This window comes from Paramisgurnus dabryanus, chromosome 18, assembly GCF_030506205.2.
Source record: "Paramisgurnus dabryanus chromosome 18, PD_genome_1.1, whole genome shotgun sequence".
Classification (NCBI taxonomy): Eukaryota; Metazoa; Chordata; class Actinopteri; order Cypriniformes; family Cobitidae; genus Paramisgurnus; species Paramisgurnus dabryanus.
The window spans coordinates 23,904,826-23,918,584 of NC_133354.1; the positions used below are offsets into that span (position 1 = coordinate 23,904,826).

Here is a 13,759-nt window from a genome sequence, read left to right on the forward strand (position 1 = left end):
TTTATTTTAGATGTGATTAATCACGATTAATATTTTGACAGCCCTACTTTTTAAATGTTTGTCTCATTGCCAAAGTCTACATGTATTAAGCCAGTACTACACTGTTATTGTTACAGAGTTTTCAAAATGACATTATTATTATTATTATTGTTATTGTTATTATTATTATTGGGGAAAGTACTGTTACATATTCATCACTGTCTGTCATCAAGACCTGTTTCTGCTTCCTGATGTGTTAACCAAACATGAATATACTTCAGGTATAATTTACATTGTTCATAACCTTTAACTTGTTTATAAGCATATTATGGTTCATAACCTTTAACTTGTTCATAAGCAGATGAAAGTGTACTGTAAAGTAAGCAAGCAAGCAACCATCAAGTCAGGTGTCTTGGTTTTTGCTTAATTTACCTCAGTGGGTTAAGTTTAAATGGTTATATATAATATCTATGTTCTTTACAGGTTTCCCTGTTTGGTATAACTGCATTTTCTCTCAAACTTTAGCTGTTTGCTAGATTGGTGACTCTAGCATGATGCATGAGATTTTGAAAATGCTTCAATTAATGAAAGACCAAGAACCACATTAACCCATGTGCCAGTGTTTTTATTTCAAGTTACTATTGGCTGCACACGGATTGTAACATTTCACTTTAGTTTTTTTTTCTCATTTTTATTATTTGCTATTTATTTAGTTTATTATTTTGTTTCAGCATCATCTTTTTTAGTTCAAAGGGTAATTTATTTACGCTTTTAACATGTTTCTAAATGATTCGTAACTTTGAATTCATTTGATGTTAGTTTGGTTGTATAATGTAAGGGTTGATGAATGTTCAGACTGCACTTTTGATGCATTTTGAACTTGATTCAGCCAACTGATTTGATTTAAAAAATGTATTATTATTTTTTAATATTTTACAAAAGAAGACTGGGATCTAAATGTGGAAACTTTGGGAACTAGATGTGGAAAAGCAACAACTATACCATGTAATGTAATGACTTGATGTCCCATCACTGCTGTTTTTTATTTTTATTTTTTATTACAGTGCTTCACATTTTGTTAGATTAGTTGTCTGCTTGCAATTGCCTTGGAAATTCTTTGTCATCTGCACTTTGGTAAAGGGTCTTTGGTGAACACAAGCATAATTTATTATGGTCTGTTGCTTAAATAGACAATGGATTGTAAAGAATGCATTTTTCTTAGTCTGATGTAACCGTGCACTCTGGTAATAAAAACAATGTTCACTTAATGTTCTAACACAACTTTATTTTAAGTAAAAAAAACTTAATATTTCTAAAATTGGCAACTTATCATGACATACTTTTCACTGTACATTTAATTTGTCTATCTACAGTAGGTCAATCATGTAGGCAGTGTGTCAAAACATAATAGCTGCCTACTTATTAAAGGGAACATTCCATGAAAATCTGTCTTTTCCCCATTTTTAAATGCTATAATTGGGTCAACAGTGCTCCGCCCACCTGAGCTGCAAGCACCAGTTCATTTGGATTTAAAGGGATACACAAAAACTGTGTATTTTTGCTCACACCCATAAAGTGCCTATTTTAACATGCTACAATAAATGATCTATATGATATTTTGAGCTAAAACTTAACATATGTGCTCAGGAGACATCAAAGATTGATTTTACATCTTAAAAAAGTCTTGTGGAAAGTCCCCTTTAATCATTTTGTGCATCGTAGGTGCCTTACATTTTTAAGTTATCAAATTAACTGTGCAAGTAATTTTAAATTATTTTAAATAAGTTAATTGAGCGTTGCTGCAGGAAACGTGCGAGTTGAAAAATTTGAACTTTTGCGGAAAAACGCATCAAGTAACCAATCAGGAGCTTGCTCTAGTAGTGACGTGATTACACAAAGCGAGCGGAGTCACAGAAGCCCCTCCCATGACACAAATTTCCGCGTGAATGTCTCGGACTAGAATTTCACGTGCGAATGATGCAAGTAAACTCAAGATGTTCAAGTGGCAAATTAGCCGCGGTAGACACGAATTTGACGCCTCAAACGAGGCTGGTGTGAACCCACAGTTAGTAGCCCCAAAAGTGCATTCATCCTTCACAAAAGTAATCCATATGGCTCCAAGGGGTTAATAAAGGTCTTTAGTGGGTAATCGATGCAATATTGTTATGCTACGCACACGCCAAATGTGGGGCATCGCGTTACTTGCTCTAGATTACTCGCAGGATTTAACTAGGTGTCATGTGAATTAGAGCCCAACCGATGAATTAATATTTTAAAAAAACCCGGACGAAACAGCCTTCATTGGATTTCCTCACTGTTGGTGTTTTTGACAGAGCGCTCTGAACCAGTAGCTGCTGGTGGGGTCCAGATTTACGCGTCTAGCCACTGCCTGAGTCAAGTGATCAGCAATTTATATTTTGCTGTTGTTGTTATTTATCAGAACTTAACAGAATTTGTCTCCAGTCCTATTCAAAGTTAAATTCATGAATCGAGTCTTTTAAAACTGGTAACTTTGATTTGGTTGTTGTTGTTTTTGTTCAAAGGCCTTTACGTTTCATATCTTAAGTTTATATTTTTATACATTTTATTTATCAGAACTTTAATATATTTTGATGTTCCTCTGTTCTGTTGTGACAATAAAAGAAACAAGTTTCTTTTTAAAATGCATTATCATGTTATTTTAGTTAAAACTCATAAATAACTACGAATAACTAATGTTAGGGAAATCTGTTAATGTGTTGTTGTGCGTTTCTGGAAAAAAACCCAGGCGATATATCGGAATATTGGATTTTAAAGCCAACAAACATTTGTATCGGTTTCAGCCTTCAAAATCCTTTATCGGTCGGGCTCTAATGCGAATTATTCGATCGAATATTTTCAACTTGGGCGAAGACCCATTTGAGGCAAATAGCGCGTGTTTTCGCGGCAAACGCACCGTCCATATCGCATCATATGCATCGCCCCACGCGAGGACGCATCTGATCGCGTCTTTGCATTGACTTTGTATGTAATCTACTCTGGCAAATCATTGAACTCGCATCTGGTGTAAACCCACTGTAAAAAATATCCATATTTTAAACTTAATAAACTATAACAACTAGCTTCTGGTAACTACGCCATCTTGGACTCACGTGAGTCACTGCGCAGTGTCCCTTACGGAAATAAACATGGTTTTACTACAGTTAAAAAAAAAAAAACATGGTTACCACAAAATAACCATGGTTTTAACAATAGTTAAGCCATGGTGACTGTAGTTAAACCATGGTTTTGCTAATAGTAATCAATACACCAAAAAACATTTTTACTTACTACACTTTACCAAAATTTTTGTAAGGGTTACCCATGGCAAGGAATGCCCACTACGCTAAAGCTCTTGCATGAGGATTGCTTGAGGGTACATTTTGATATTTTGCTGGAGTATTCCTTTAATAAGTACTTGTTTAGATAAAAGCGAAGAATTTTTATAGTGCACCAACAACAACGTTTTGATCAATAATATTGATTTTTTTTTTTTTTAAGGGGACAGTGTTAGAATATAGTAATCAAGGTGGCACTACTAGTAAGTTTCAGTATTTTGTTGGTTAAGTACACTGCAAGTGCACACACTGAAAAATAAAGTGAAACAAAAGTTACAATAATAAGAAATTTTCAATACGAAAATTATTAATATTCAATACGATAATATTGTTATCTGACATTTGGGTACGCTTCATTGAAATGCTGTCTATGTAGGTTGCTGTTTATGTAGGTTACTCACTACAATTTGAGCCACAGCCACGGTTGAAAACCACTCCGTTCACCTCCTTTTGTTTTCCCGTGAGACATTTGATCCAATAGAGGAGTGTCTATAGTGAAGACCGCCTCTTCTTGTTTTACACACCTCCTCTGTGAGAGACTTCAGGAGTTTGGTTTCGGTGCGCACGTTGAAATAACACCTCTGCTAACTTCACATCTATTTCTATACCCATGTTAGTAACTTTTTAGTTGTCTACCGCAAAAATGACTCTTCCTTACAGCCAAACCGTAACTACTCTCAAAAGGGTCACCGTCGCGGAACCGACGTCACCAACTTTTATCCCGACTTCTCCGGTCGGGATAAACGACGGCACTACGACTTACCGAACGGTAAATATTAGCGGAGCTCAGCTGCAGCCGGTCGGGATAAACGATGGAGCGACCACTTACCGAACGGTAAACATTGCCGGAGGTCAACTGCAGCCGGTCCAGTACATAAACAGCTCGATGGACGGGGCCATGATGTACGGGGGCACGCGTTACCTGGTGCCCGTGCAGCAGCGCCAGGAGTCTGTCATGCTCGTGAGTCAGGCGCCGCGCATCGCGTACGTACAGAACGTGCAGCCGATGACCATCGAGACGGACGTCTACAGACAAGAAGTGAGTTTCACTTTATTTTCTCCTTGTAAATGTGTGGAATAACACATTTTACGTGTTATTATGTTTCATGAATTTTAACTGAGTTGACTGGTCACTTATGTATTATCTACGATTATGTTGTTTATGTTTACATTTTATTACAAAGTAAATCCTTTACACGTTTTCCTTCGTAATATTAGTTCTGTATAAAATATATAAATAAATTCTACAGCAATAACATTGTAATAATGGCAGTTTGTTATTCACTGTACATCTAATTCATTTGCACAATAAGATTACCTATGTAATGTAAATTATGCCCCACTATGACAAACATCAATAAACACTTAATAGGCAATTATTTCATATGCATTAACATATTAAGGTACATTATATTATTTTATTAATATTAAACCCTAATATATGACTAGGCTTGTATGTGAAATATATTCATCAAAATAAAAGTCCTGTTATGTTGTGAGCAATGCCAAGTATGCAATATATAAAATTTTACTATTTTTATTTATGGTTGGTTACATTTCTTTTGTTATTGCTGATTCTTGTGTGTTCCCCTTTCTCTATTCAGTCAATAAATGGACAATCCTCATCTATCTCCAGCCCGGTCAAGAGCCCTGAACCCTTAGAGGTAACACCATCTAAAATGCACACACAGGCAGATTTGCACAGACTGACTCACACAGCAACATTTAAAGCTGAATACCGTTGCATGCATGTAAAGGGTTAACACGGGACAACAAGCATACACACCCAAATCTATGTTTGACTTCATAAGGAACACTCTGAAAGACCACAAGTATTTTTTAATCTGAGTGTTAAATTTATGAACCATGCTTCTGACATGAATGAGCTGTGAGAATGAGCTTTTAGCGTTATCCAAGGGTTAATGTGTGAGCCGCAGATGCGAACGTTACAGTAATTTATGAATCTGAGTGAAAGTGAAGTACCTGCAGGGTTTAGGGTGTGTCTAACAGAAAAATGGACTCGGTAATTCCCAGAGGAGATTGCGTGTTCACGCCCATTTCGATTGGGCCTGGCAATAGTTGCAATAATATTGCAAAAAAGAAGTGTTGGAGGGAGTGCCCTTAAATCTCAACCGGGGTGTAGTTTCTGGTGATGACATAACTCCACCCCAGTGATCAAAACTAACTATTGTACCCCCCCCCCCAATATTTAGTGATTAATGAAAACATACAGTTGACACTTCTTAAACCAAATCGACATGCTTGATCGCAACTGTTAACTTTCTTGTTAACAGGTGGTTAGACTGGTGTACATTGGAAGTGCTTGTTTTTGTGTATTACCTAACAAGTATTAGATAATGACAGTATTGCGGTTTCTAAGCACAACAGTGTACTGGTAAAATATGTTGTAAGCAATGTCAAGAGTTTGATTCCCAGGCAACACATGAATTGATAAAATAAGCCTTGAATACACTGTAAGTCACTTTGAATAAAGGATCTGCCTATATATCTTGACATGCTTTGTACCTCTGCATCTTTATTTGCAAACTAGTCTTCTGTTTATTTTGTAAATGCATTAAGGGGCGTTTTTCCCCGGACAGGGCTTATCAGTGCTGTTTTTTTGTCTCAAGATGCTTTTTTGTAAGGTTTGTTTGTAAAAACTCTTTAAAGTCTTAATATAATTAAGGCCTAGTCCTGGATTAATGTAAACCGTGTCCGGGATTGGTCTTTATAATGATCTATAGATTGATCTTCCAGGTTAAGCTTTCTTTTAGTTTTAAGATGATCCATACATGCACTGCCAGTTCTCTGTGGTTTTAATGCATGGAGGTGTAACGTGAGTCATCAGACTTTGATACGGCCTCTCCTCAATTTGGAGACCGTTTTCATTGTAGGGCTGTGTTTGTGGGCATGCTGCGACTGGAGCTGGGAGGACACGATCTAGCTGCAGTTTCGTACACAAAAGTGGTTTGAGATAGGTGTAATTACATTGTTGAACGTTTATGTGATGTCATTATGATGTCATCGAGCTGCGGTAACCGAGGTATGTTGATGCCAAAATGTATGATGGATGCCAAAATCTAGCTGCAGCATGCATTCGGGTTTGAAAATTGATAGACATAAAAAACAGAAACTACGAATTTAATGGGCCTATTTTAAGGTGTATTATAAAAATAAACTGCGACTTTTCATGCATAATACACAGTTTCGGAAATTATGAGGATATAATTTATGTATGTAATGTATGTAAAGCAACTAATGTGAAGTATTGGCAAGCACAGACAGAATTTCATAAAGCACAGAATTTCAATGTATGTTAGCACCGAATCTCAATATTAAATCAATAATCTATAAATTCTGTGTCCTTGCAACTAATTATGAGCAATAATCTTATCTAGACGTTTTATCTTAGTTCTTATCACTTGCTGATCTAATTACGCTTCAGTGAGTAAAGCACAACAGCAGTGCATTGTACAGTACAGCATACATACTCATTAGTATATCCTGTTACATGCTTAGATAATAAATGTAAATAGACATGTGGATCTTAGACTCACAATCTGAATTTACCTCGGGTTTAACTTCGACATAACTGTGGTTGACAGGCACTTGAGACATTGTAGAAATATTTATCAGAACAGTGTCAAATATGCGTGTGAGTTTAAGCAGTTCTGTGTTGTTGAAACACATAAGGGAGACCAGGGTTTGTTGAATATAGCGATAGTTGGTTCAGATGTAATTTCTTGATTTTAATAGGATGCATCATAAAAATGCACCTTAAAGGTGCCAAAGAATGCTTTAATACAATATGTTAAATTGTTCTCTGACTGGATTAAGTGCAAAGTGATTCAGAGATGGTTTTACATGTCCATTTACAACCCTAAAATTTGCCCTCAGAATTAAATGGTCTATTATTATATTATTTGGAAGGGTCATGAATAATAATGTTGAGCTCTGCTCTGATTGGTGGATGTCAGTAGCTCTCTAAGCAAAAGACCTTATATGTTTGAGCCTGTATCAGACGAAAATACAGATTTTTGAGAGATTGGAAATCTTTTGTTCAGAGATTGGAAATGGATGTTTCTGAGTGGTAAGTTTATGTGACGTTACAGTTACTTTTACAGTATGGGCAATAGTAGAATTTATGCCTAAACGCTGGCATATAGCATTAACTAGCATATAGCGCTAACTCAGCAGTCACAACTGTTCTTAGCATTGAAACAACATTGTAATTAATTTAATGTGATTATTGGGGGCATACATCCCCACTGTAACGTCAAAGTCTGTGTTATGTTGAGATTGGCCTCTTTTCCAGCGGTCTTTTGCATGCACAAGGTTTACATTACATAAAAAGGAGCAAACGTGATCATGTTTGAGGCTCACGATATGTCATTACCATGTACAGAGCTCTTATTATTCATCTATGCCTAGATAAATACAGTTTTACATTATACGGCACCTTTAATGTTTGTTCATTGCACATTCATTGATATTATTAAGATGTTAAAACAATGTAAAAAAGTCTCTCTACTGGTTATTTAAGCTGCTTAAAGAAGGATTGTACATTATTATTAACAAGCAGAAGCAGACACTACTTGAGTATTTTAAGTAAATTTTCCAAGCATCTGTGCTTAATCAGAGTGTTTGTCTTGTGAAAAATTACAAAAAAATGTTTACTACATTCTATAGCACAGAATCATACTTTGTATTCCTTTTATATTGCATATTCAAATTGATTTAATACCTAATTACATAACAAATTGTGAACTTTTACTTTTTACTTAAAGCTCCAGTGTGTACTTTTTTTTGTTAATTCTTAGCAAAAACCCATGTTTTCTTCCAAAAGTATGTGCTCATTCATGTGTAATTACTTCCACCCCACTAATCAAAGTATTCTCGTAAGTGTAGAATCTGCTATTTAAAATACATACCGCCGTAGCGCTCTCTGGCTGAATCCATGTTGTGCCTCCATCTTTGAAATACATTCGCCGACGAGGGACATTCCTGAAATTCAAGCTCCGCCTTTCGCGCTTTAAGAGCACACTCAAGCTGGCCGCGAGCTGAAGCCTACGGAGGTTGCATGTGTAGGCGGTATACGTCATCAAGACAGTCTTATTTCAGAATATTAACAACTAGATAGAAAAGTTTGAAGACAAACTTTATGTTGGCTTGACAAAGCCTAGCCTGAACGTTTAAAACAGATTGAGAGAAATTTAAAAAAAGTTTAGTTTAGTATTATAACTTTCCGTAAACATGATACCAAAAGTTACCATGTTAGCATGTTTAGCACTAAGTTAGCATGATGCTAACATGAATTAGCATGAAGCTAGCATGATGCTAACATGAATTAGCATGAAACTAGCATAATGCTAACATGAATTAGCATGAAGCTAACATGAATTAGCATGAAGCTAACATGATGCTAACATGAATTAGCATGAAGCTAGCATGATGCTAACATGAATTAGCATGAAGCTAGGATGATGCTAACATGAATTAGCATGAAGCTAGCATGATGCTAACATGAATTAGCATGAAGCTAGCATGATGCTAACATGAATTAGCATGAAGCTAGCATGATGCTAACATGAATTAGCATGAAGCTAGCATGATGCTAACATGAATTAGCATGAAGCTAACATGATGCTAACATGAATTAGCATGAAGCCTGTATGATGTTAACATGAATTAGCATGAAGCTAGCATGATGCTAACATGAATTAGCATGAAGCTAGCATGATGCTAACATAAATTAGCATGAAGCTAGCATGATGCTAACATGAATAGGCATGAAGCTAGCATGATGCTAACATGAATTAGCATGAAGCTAGCATGATGCTAGCATGATTAACAGGAAGCTAGCATGATGCTAGCATGATTAGCACGAAGCTAACATGAATTAGCATGAAGCTAGCACGACGCTAACATGAATTAGCATGAAGCTAGCACGATGCTAACATGAATTAGCATGAAGCTAGCACGATGCTAACATGAATTAGCATGAAGCTAGCACGAAGCTAACATGAATTAGCATGAAGCTAGCACGAAGCTAACATGAATTAGCATGAAGCTAGCACGATGCTAACATGAATTAGCATGAAGCTAGCACGATGCTAACATGAATTAGCATGAAGCTAGCACGATGCTAACATGAATTAGCATGAAGCTAGCACGATGCTAACATGAATTAGCATACAGCTAGCACGATGCTAACATGAATTAGCATGAAGCTAGCACGATGCTAACATGAATTAGCATGAAGCTAGCACGATGCTAACATGAATTAGCATGAAGCTAGCACGAAGCTAACATGAATTAGCATGAAGCTAGCACGATGCTAACATGAATTAGCATGAAGTTAGCATGATGCTAACATGAATTAGTATGAAGCTAGCATGATGCTAACATGATTAGCATGAAGTTAGCAAGATTTATTATGAAATTAGCATAAAGCTAGCACGAAACTAGCATGAAGCTAGTATGACTTAGCATGGAGCTAGCATAAGGCTAACATGACCAAAAGACCCAACCCCCATGTCTCTATGATGTTCGGATCCAGAGATATAAGGTTTTGTTTATTATGTTGCTAGGGTGCTCATATTTGGTTGCTAGGGGCGTGGCTTAATACCTCAATAAGAATCCTCCGAGACTGATTGGATGCCTGAGTAAAATGAGCCCACCCCCATGTCTCTGTGACACTGTGCTGCAAAGATATCCATCTGGGCATTTTATAATGGCAGTCTATGGGATATGTTGCTAGGGTGCCCAAAAATGGTTGCTAGGGGCGTGGCTTAATAGCTATGGGGCGATCCTGAGAGACTGATTGGATGCCTGACTAAATTGAGCCCACCCCCATGTCTCTACGACACTCTAAAGTGAAGATATTCCATCTGGGACGCTTTTATTCCCTTATATGGGCATGTTCCCTGCCCCATTATAAGTCAATGGGGAAATTTGGGTGCCCCTTACACCCCAGGGGTGAAACTTACACCCCAATGTGATGTATGTTCTTACAGAGCCTGCCAGCCTCTTCAAATGTGGTAACCCACAAGTTTCTACAAATTTCTCGCTTGCAGCTATGACCCGTCAAAGTTTGTCGCAATGTTAAGTCAATGGAAAATTTGGGGTGTTTGAGCGCCCCGTTTAGGAATTCGGTAGGTCCCATCAGTTAGAAAAGTCATAGCAACAATCTACGTACCAGTCTTAAAAGTTTTGTAAAGTTTTGTGGGTGTAGCTTGAAAGCTCTAGGAGGAGTTACTGTGAGAAAAAGTTTGTACCAGAAGAATAATAATAATAATAATAATAATAATAATAATAATAATAAGCTTAGATCGAAGAACAGTATGTTGGCTTTGTCAAGCCAACATAATTATAAAGCTGACATTTATTCTTAGTTAATTGTAAATTGATGTAATATGCTTATGACTTGCGAATGTAATGCTCAGTTAATTTAAATAAACCAGGCTTGATGACGTATGCAGCCCGGATATGCGACCTGCGTTAGACTGAATCCTTCGGCCGCACGCCGTGATAAACCTGCGATCTAATGCTTTGAAAGCCTGTTGAAGAACTATTCTCGAGGACATTAAAACAAGTCGCCAAGGAAGCGAAACAGGGATTTTAAACGACAACGCGACAGGAAAAACATCAAGACCAAAGTCAATATTGGAGTTAGTTTTCCAAGATGGGGCTCATTGGACTCAAGTTACTTTCTATCTTCACCACAGGTAATTCAGCATATTCGTTTACATCTATACAGTTTATGTTGTAAACTTGAAGTTTTATAGTTCCTTGGCTAACTATAGCATGGGTATGCGTAACACTTGTTAGTGTAAACGTTCATGTGGTTTAATGTCTTGGAACAGCCACACGCCGTCTCTCCGCCCATTTATGTAATCTGAGGTACTGAGATAAATGTTTTTCATCTTTTCTGAACTCTAACACAAACACACGGTGTACAGCGCTATTTTTAGCCTTTCATTGATAAAAGCGTCTGATCTGCGCGTCTTTCGTTTCATTTTACAAGCGTGTGAAAGTTGAGCGATCTTATTACCAATATCAGAGAAAGCTCTTACATATACACGGACATGTAACGTTTACTTAAACATAAGCATTGGACTCTGACATATTAGTTCGCGTCCATTTAAACCCGTCATTACTCTAGCTCATGAGTAAATGACAGGAGAGGAACTGGTCCTCAGTAATCTGAAGAGAAGCGGTCGAAAATGGATAAAAAGAGACCGATTTAAACACCAAGTGTAAACGTAATGTCTCTCTCTCGTCCACTTGTGATCTGATCGATGAAAACACATCTTAATACCAAGTTTAACAGCCCCTGTGATATTTTTCCTCGCGTGGATGAAAAAGGAGTGTCTAAGCTACGTTTATGATTGCTTTTTGTAACTTATGTGATTTTAAGCGGACATATCATGACAATCAGACTTTTTCCATGTTTAACATAAATATGTGTGCTTTGACGGATCACAGGCAAAGGACAATGCAAATTGTTCATTTTTTTTCATTGCTTTTGCTTTAGCTACTGGAAGCCATGTTAACCTTGGCATGACAGGGCCACCGTACTAGTTAAAACGCGTTCCGAATGGGGGGGGCTAGAAACTAATAATCAGTTGGTTGTCATATAGAGCTTTACCGCTAGATGGGAGTAGATCCTACACAGTGGGGCTTTAAGTAAAAGTAAAAAAAAAACTAGATGTTAAATGTACTTAAATATTAAATATAAACCAAAAACTTGAAATTATGAAATGTAGTTGATTAAAAAAAATGCTTTGATAATATGCTTTGGAATGTATGTTTTCCAAAGAAAAACACTGATAAAATACGAATACTTAAACATTTACTTTTATGTAGAAAGTAAAAATACTTAAGGAGTGTCTGCCTCTGTTAACAAGGCACATTTTATCTAACTACACTCTAATAAAAATGCTGGGTTATTTCAACCCAGTTTTGGGTCAAAAAGGCACAAGCCCAGCCATTGAGTTAAAGGGACACTCCAATTTCTTTGAAAATATGCTCATTTTCCAGCTCCCCTAGAGTTAACTATTTGATTCTTACAGTTTTGGAATCCATTCAGCTGATCTCCGGGTCTGGCGCTAGCACTTTTAGCATAGCTTAGCATAATCCATTGAATCTGATTAGACCATTAGCATCGCGCAAAAAAATAAGTTTTGATATTTTTCCTATTTAAAACTTGACATCGTGTACTAAAACCGACTGAAAATTAAAAGTTGTGATTTTCTAGGCTGATATAACTAGGAAATATAATCTCATTCCGGGTTAATAATCAAGGACTTTGCTGCTGTACCATGGCTGGTTACTTTCAATAGCAGGGGACTATTTTCGGGAATTATACTAAATATAATGAATTAAACTTAGCTATGCTTAAAGGCGTACAGCCAGACCCGGAGATCCACTGAATGTATTCCAAAACTGTAAAAATGAGCATATTTTCAAAAAAAGTGGAGTGTCAATTTAAAGTAACCCAGAAAATCTACATTCTATATTTGACCCAACAATGGGTTAAAACAATCCAGCATTTTGTGTTGAAACAACCCGCATATGTGAAATTACAAACCACTGGGTTGGGTTTGTCCATTTTTGACCCAGTGTTGAGTTGAAAATAACCCAGTATTTTTTTGTGTGTGTATACTCCATATTTATAGTTGTTTGTACAACTGGCCATTTGATTAGTCTATGTTTCTGTATAGTTTATGGAAAAAATAAAACAAATTTAACAATACAGGCACACATCCCTTGACCCAAATGAATGGCTTGAAATTATAATGTTTACCAATAACTATATGAGAGTTGGCGTCTGATTAAAGAGTTTTTAAGGATTAAAAAAAAAATCCTCATGCCCTTCATTCCTTCAGTATTTAAATCTCTCGGTTTCTTTTGTAATTCTCTTCACCAGCTAACAGTAGCCAGAAAACCTTTCACTGTAGGGCACAGTAATGACCTGCTGTTCTTACAGAGAAGCTTTTGGCTCTCACATTGACCTATTTTCACAGACAGTGAGGTATTGTGAACCAAGCACTAGCACAGAAAGGACATCCCAAAGGTTCACTGGATGAATATCTTAATACAATGTCTTCACATAAATTTCGGGATTTCTTTTTAAAACCGGCAGATGGTTGCTCGGATTTGTATTTAGTTTGTGGGTGTTTCAGAGTCATGGCTTAAAGACACAGTTCCTCATTTTTCTAGATAGATAGATAGATAGATAGATAGACCTTTTTGCGCATGAGTGCAAATTTAGATGACTTTTAATTAAAATTGTGTGATGTGACCTTGTGTGCTGCCAGTCAAACTAGAAGTGCTTAGCTTAAATTTGCCTCTGCTTGCTGTATGCACTGCATGCTGTAACTTGTCAGGCAAAAGTAACCAGTGTCTAACCAGTGTACAAA

At 36.7% G+C, this 13,759-nt stretch overlaps 1 protein-coding gene across 1 annotated transcript in view; it reads left to right on the plus strand.

The window, feature by feature from the left end:
- The first annotated feature begins 3,861 nt into the window (after positions 1-3,861).
- Positions 3,862-13,759, plus strand: part of pof1b (POF1B actin binding protein) — a 31,494-nt gene continuing 21,596 nt past the window's right edge. The window contains exons 1-2 of the mRNA XM_065287372.1: positions 3,862-4,374; positions 4,940-4,999. Of these exons, the coding sequence (XP_065143444.1) occupies positions 3,979-4,374; positions 4,940-4,999 (456 nt within the window). The 5' untranslated portion in view covers positions 3,862-3,978. The remainder of the gene's footprint in view (positions 4,375-4,939; positions 5,000-13,759) is intronic.